This window comes from Stylophora pistillata, chromosome 5 (assembly GCF_964205215.1).
Source record: "Stylophora pistillata chromosome 5, jaStyPist1.2, whole genome shotgun sequence".
Taxonomy (NCBI): domain Eukaryota; kingdom Metazoa; phylum Cnidaria; class Anthozoa; order Scleractinia; family Pocilloporidae; genus Stylophora; species Stylophora pistillata.
This window is the reverse complement of record NC_142523.1, coordinates 40,084,818-40,091,096: the sequence shown is the minus strand read 5'-3', so window position 1 is coordinate 40,091,096 and position 6,279 is coordinate 40,084,818. Positions and strand designations below refer to the sequence as shown.

The 6,279-nt window shown below is 38.7% G+C and overlaps 1 protein-coding gene across 1 annotated transcript in view; it reads right to left on the bottom strand.

Annotated features, from left to right (window-relative positions):
- The window catches only part of LOC111335747 (galanin receptor 2b), a 2,213-nt gene extending 1,519 nt beyond the window's left edge, over nt 1-694 (bottom strand). The window contains exon 1 of the mRNA XM_022941738.2: nt 1-694. This exon is cut by the window's left edge and continues 1,519 nt beyond it. Coding sequence (XP_022797473.2) covers nt 1-567 — 567 coding nt within the window. The 5' untranslated portion in view covers nt 568-694.
- Between the last annotated feature and the right edge of the window lie 5,585 nt (nt 695-6,279).

The following is a 6,279-nucleotide window of genomic DNA, read 5'->3' as shown; positions in this document are numbered from 1 at the left end:
CAGAAATAGCACAATGGTATAAACTTGGCTGTAGCCCGGTGGCCAAGTTTCTGTGCACGACTTTGGAGAGCTTTTGTATTGCAAAGTAATGAAATAAGGGATGCATAAAATAGTAGAGAAAACGTGAATTGCCACAACGGTCTTCACAATTCGGATAGATGATGGACGTTCACTCAAAGGCCTCGCAAGAGCTCTAAATCTGTCCAAACTAATAACTGCCAAAGTTAAGGACGATGATGTCGAAAGCGCCGTCTGAAATGGCCACAGAATTTTGCACATCACTCTTCCGAACGGCCACGCTTGGTTAAGCTCTTCCAAAGCCAAATCAAATGGAATGCTTAGAGCGGGTGTGAAGAGGTCGCAAAAAGCCAAATTCAGGACCAGAAGGTTTGGGGTCGTTCTCATTCCTGTGGCTCCAAGGATTACAATGGCCACTAAACTGTTTCCGATGCAACTTAAAATAAAAATTGCAACGTAAAGTGCTATCTTGACAGCATGGAACTCCACGGATTCGGAAGCAATGGCATCGTTATTTCTCCCATCCAGACTGGTATTGTTGATTAACATTTTCAAGCGACGTCTCCTCTAGTCACCAATCTGCCCTTGTCTTTTCCCTGGGAAGCACTTGCCCAGAGTTTGCGTGATTTCAGTGAAATCTGTGATTCAAATCAACACCATACACAATTGGTTTTCATGATGCAAACGTGACCATGGATATGAAAATATACATTTATATTACTCTCTATGTCGGACTCATCAATTGATGATCGAAAGCGTTAATCAGCCATGAACTTAAACTACAAGAAACGCCGCTCGTCGAAGTCATTTGGGAAATTAAAACCACATTGTATCCATCGTGATAATTCGTGGGAATCCGGCTGGAATTTAAAGATACTACATACAATCTTCTGGCTTAAAATAGCTGGAACAAGAGTAATTGCTAACTGAAAGAGGTTCTAGAACCTTATCCATCTAAAATTGACTTTTTCTAGTGTAGCAGTGGATTGAATTCATCGAGGCCGCGAAATCCAGTAATGCTCTGACCTTTTTAAAGAATTTTTGCGAGAATCGGCGCCCTTCAACGGATCATTTTGGGAAATAAAAACCACGTTATTTCCATAGCAACAATTCATAGGGGTCCTTAAAAAAGCATTATGAAATTTAAAGCGGTTACTTCATACAATCTTCAGCTTTAATGTAGCCATAACACACCCAATTGTAAATTGAAAGAGGCTCTAGAACTATTCATTTAACATGCAATTATAATTTTCTGCAGTGACAGTGGATTGATTTCATTAACGCTGCAAAATCCAGTAATACTCTTACTCTTTTGAGAATTTTGACAAGAATTGCGGCCCATCAAGGTCATTTTGGGAAATCAAAACCACGTTATTTGCATTGCGACAATTCACGGGGGTCCTTAAAAGAGCATTATGAAATCTAAAGATCTTTAATGAAATTTTCCGATTTAAAATAGCTACGGCAATCTTAGTTGCAAGTTGAATGAGGTGAGAACCTTATTCATTTAACATGGACTTGCTCTGCGGTGACAGTACAAGTTGAATTTTTGAAGGCTGCGAAAACCAGTGATGTTCCTACCTTTTTATTTGTAATGAGCATCTGGTAGAAAGAAAAGTGCGAATTTACGGGACATTTGATTCGTGCATATATTCCATTCACTTAAAATTAAAGTAAAGAAGGTAATAAGTAGTGAAAAAACTCTTAAACGAACATTTTGGTTTTAAGTTTAAAACTTCTGCTCTCGGATGCAAAAATGAATGAGCAGTATTGAAGTAACACGGACCGTGTGCTCTTTTTTTGTCATGCTCAACGGAGGTTCAAGTAGATTGGGAGCGTTATAACTGCAAGAATTTAACTAGAATACAAACCTATTAATGAAGCCTCGCTGAGTTAATTAAATGAAACAATGAATCATTACTTTTTCCCTGCAGTTATTTCATAAAGGAGGGACCGCAGGAAAGAGTTTAGGATGCTCTTTGTCCCCTCTATTAACTATGTACTAACAGAGAGCTAAGGTTGACGGGACATATTTTTTTTTTAGGACTGAAAAGTTTTTGATGGATCGACTCTGTGCTCAAATGGGAGAAACCAGCTATAGTAAATGGTTAAAAAATTAAATTAACGGCAAAGATCAAAGAATCAACATTGAGTCTGTGGCTGTTTCATAGACAATTTCTGTCCGACAAGTAGTATTTTTCAATTGTCCTTAATTGCAGCCGAAGTATCGGCCTTGAAAATTCGTCGGCCCAGGGGCCCGAGGCCTTCAGCGGATATGAGTTTCTGTTCCGGCGTCAAATTTAAAGAGCAAAGGTATTCAACACCCCAGTGGAAGCAGTGTGGAAATTGCTTTTTTATTTTTTTTTGGAGACTTGTGCAAAAAAAACAACAACAACAACAACAACAAAAAACGGCTCATGCAACCCGGAATGATTTTCCTCGTTTTAGCTGTGTAAAGACTTGTTTTTCCTTTCTTGCCACCAAAATTTTCGGTAGAATTCTTTTCTTGTTACAATATCAGATTGACTAGAAGTTTCGGAGAGTGTAAATAAGCTACAAACACTACAAACCTTAAATATTTCCCTTTAGCGGGATCAAAGCGAGTGGTTCCGATTGGGAAAGATAAAGCCATCTTCCCATTTCTGATGGCCAATCAGAGAGAGGCTTCCTATATTCTGACTTCCTTGCTTCAAAACTTCTTTGTTAAAAACCTTAAGACAGTTTATGTTTACATGTTTATGGCTCAATTGACAAATATTACCACATGTTTTCCTTTCAGCAATATCATGTTCACACCTCAAGCACCAATTTGGTGTTGTTGCCATGCGGTACTTTTCTATTTTACCTCAACGAGATCCACTAGTCATTTTATTTCTGCCACAGAGGGCGAGAAAGTCTTCCACGTTTCACATTTTGTTCCACTAAGCGTCGTGAATTCACTATTAGTTTTCAATAACACGATAACTTTTTCCACCCGCTGGGAGAGGTATCTTTATTTAATTGAGCTATCGGACATCTTGGTTGAAGGAATATCATCTAATCATTAGAGTCATTTTTCATTCAGCTAATCAGTTGCAGAGTGATACCCTAGATGTCACTGAAGACCTGTTACCTTTCTAGAAGCCCATGATGCAGATATTTGAAACAGTTTTTCTTGGTCTGATACGACTAAAATGATTTGGACTAGTCAAACCTGCGATATCTTCTAGGACCAAGACAGAGAGTGCAAGCCTTATTTCAAGTATTTGTTTCTTTTTAAAAAAAAAACTGATTTGTGATCATAATAGAATTTTTAAACAGGGAAACTTTGAGAATCATCAATTTTGAATCAATTACTTTGCTAGAATTACAAAAAACTGCGCATTTGTCTGCACCATTGTCTCCCTCCTATTATTTTCTCGCTATTTTTTCCTGGAGCTGCCTGCTTTTATCTTCCTTACAAATTTCATTTTGCTAATTTCAGCTTATTAGTTTTTTCATATCTTGACGAGGATCAAGGAAGGAAACCAATCTTTAGACAGCGAACATTGCAAAGGAATGCGCATCTGGTCCAATATACATTTCGGAATTTCTGAGCGTAAGCTTTGAGTATCGCGCCCAGATACCCGTTCTTTAAAAACTCGCGATATCTGCAGTTTCATCCTCTATCGGAAAGGGTTTCCTTGTCTCTATCGATTCTGCCTTGGGTGATCGAAATCTAGATGGGTCTGTCGTCCATCAAAGATGACACAACTGTCCCAGATGTTAGTTTTTTCATATCATGACGAGGATCAAATAAAGAGGCCAGTCCTTAGACGGCGAACATTGCAAAGAAATTCGCTTCTGGCCTTAGATTTGCTTGGAACGTATAATACATGTAACCTTGAATCGCCAGTTAACTCGATATGTGGCTCGTTCGACAGCTCGGCTTCTGTCAACTTTGTAAGGGCTGGAGCAGCAGTTTCAATTCAAGTCAGACTGAGTTAGTAACTGGAGGAAACTGTAGTTCAAAGCGTAAGTTCAAAGCCGGATATTTGATAAAGACAGATCAAAATAGCCTGAGTGTGTTAAAGAATGAAATTCCTTTCTAAAGTTTGGGGAAGAAATTTGGGTGTCTTTTATCGATAACGATAAAGCTTTTCGCATTTTGAATATCCATTATTACCGATCATGATTATCATTATCATTCTTGATGATCTAGTCGTAAATAACCGAGCCGCAAAAGCATAACAATCGACGCCATTATTAGACCATGTGTCAGATTCTACGGGATTCTAAGAAAACCAGCAGCAGCAGACAAGAAGAGTGTTCCATATTACCGCTAAATAAGAGTCAAGCCATTGGCCTGACGATCGTGTAAGGCTTAAAAAGAGAAGAAATCATTCGTAAGCGATCGCAATTTATGAGCACATTTAGGAAAACGGTAATGATATATCTTCTTCTGATAGTTAGGCTTGTGATATGGCCATAGGCACAACCCTCTTGGAAAGAACAGGAAATAGTCGCTAGCGGGCGTTCTCAGGTTTTGACATCTGCTGAGTTGATAGTTGATGAAAGGGAAAAAAAATCTGCGGAGCCTATGAAGGCGAATGGATGAGTTGCCAGTAATCGGGTCCCTGCGTTTGCGCAAAGATTTCTGGGATCGTCATGGGGCAAACATTGCATCCCGCTAGAAAGAAATGTAAGGCGAAAGGCAGTTACGATGATAAAAACAACGATTTTTGAGAGAGATCAACGCTTTTTCGCCGCAGTTTTATCATAGATAGATTAAGATGATTTTAATACAAGGTAGGTGTAAGTTTTGGTAGGAATTACCCTGAAATACGTTATAAAATATACCGATAAACTTCTCTCTTTGCGTAAAGGTCTATTGTGAAATCGTCACTGCGTAATGGTCTCGACGTATTACAAAATTAGGCATAAATCGCTGGGAAACAACTCATTTAAGTGACACGTGACACAATAGAGCTATTAAAACCAACGATCACCTGTGTTGGAATGCATACCAATTTTTTCGATAGGAAGCTAAGTTAAAAGACAACTTCGACTTGCTGAAAAAGTTCATGTTCAATCTCAAAATATTGATAGGAAAGGGAACACTAATGCGATTTGGAAAATCATCAATCGTTGTCTGCCCAAGAAACCTAAGACCTTACCAAAAATCAACGGCAATCTGATCAATCTGGCAGATAAATATAACGAACATTTTACCAGTGTAGGAAGCCTAACGACGCAGAAACCCTTTGATCTTGCGGTGGAATAGATTTTCACTCTGCCGCAACAACACCACCACTAGCAACATGGAAACATGATGAATTCCCTTATGATTTTAGTTTCATGCTGTCTCAGAACAAGAGGTTGGGAAGGTTATCAAGGGCTTATCATCGAATAAAGCACCCGACCATGATAAAATCACTGCCCGTGTCCTTGAGGACAGTTTGCGGCCATATTATCAGTTATTACAAGCATTATGAATAATTCATTTAGTACCTCGTTCTCATATTCACTTTAGGGCTACGCGTTCACGCAATCTTTTACACAACCCTCGTCGTCTGTGATATGGACAAGGTTCATTCACATATCGTGGAAGCAAAATTTGGAACTGTATTTCTAACGACTTACAAGCGCGGACAGTGTAAATAGCTTCAGGCGTCGTTGAGCGCGGAAGCTATTAAGCGGAGAACATTTAGAAATACTTTTAGGTATTTTGTAAATGATTCTAGCGATAAAATGTACTATTTCCCAGTTATTTCTTCTTCTCCTTTTCAACTTATATGTACCTTAAATATTATAGCTGGACACTGTAACCGAAAAGCCCAAGTTGGGAGTTACAATAAACGTATGTATGCATGTATGTATGTATGTATGTATGTATGTATGTATGTATGTATGTATGTATGTATGTGTGTATATAACTTACGACGTCTGGAAATATACCTCCTCAAGGGAGAGAAGTCGTTGTTAGCGTGATGGAAGTGTTTTTTTAATCGAGCCTGTTGCTCTTTGAAACGATGGAATAAGCGATGAAAAACATGAGGATACCCTTGGGTCAAGCGATAGTTTGTTTGAGAAAAATCCAAACGTTTTTGAGCTGCCACTTTTCTCCTCGAGCTCCTTAGAGGATCTGTCGATAAAGGCAAGATCACGGGAACTCCTGTAGAAACTGCAGACATATCCAATTGTGCATCGCTCCTTAAGCGACTCATTTGCACCTACTCTACTTAGAAATATTTAATATGAATCGCCAAGAAAAAACTCATTAAAGCCTTCTCAGTTTTATGT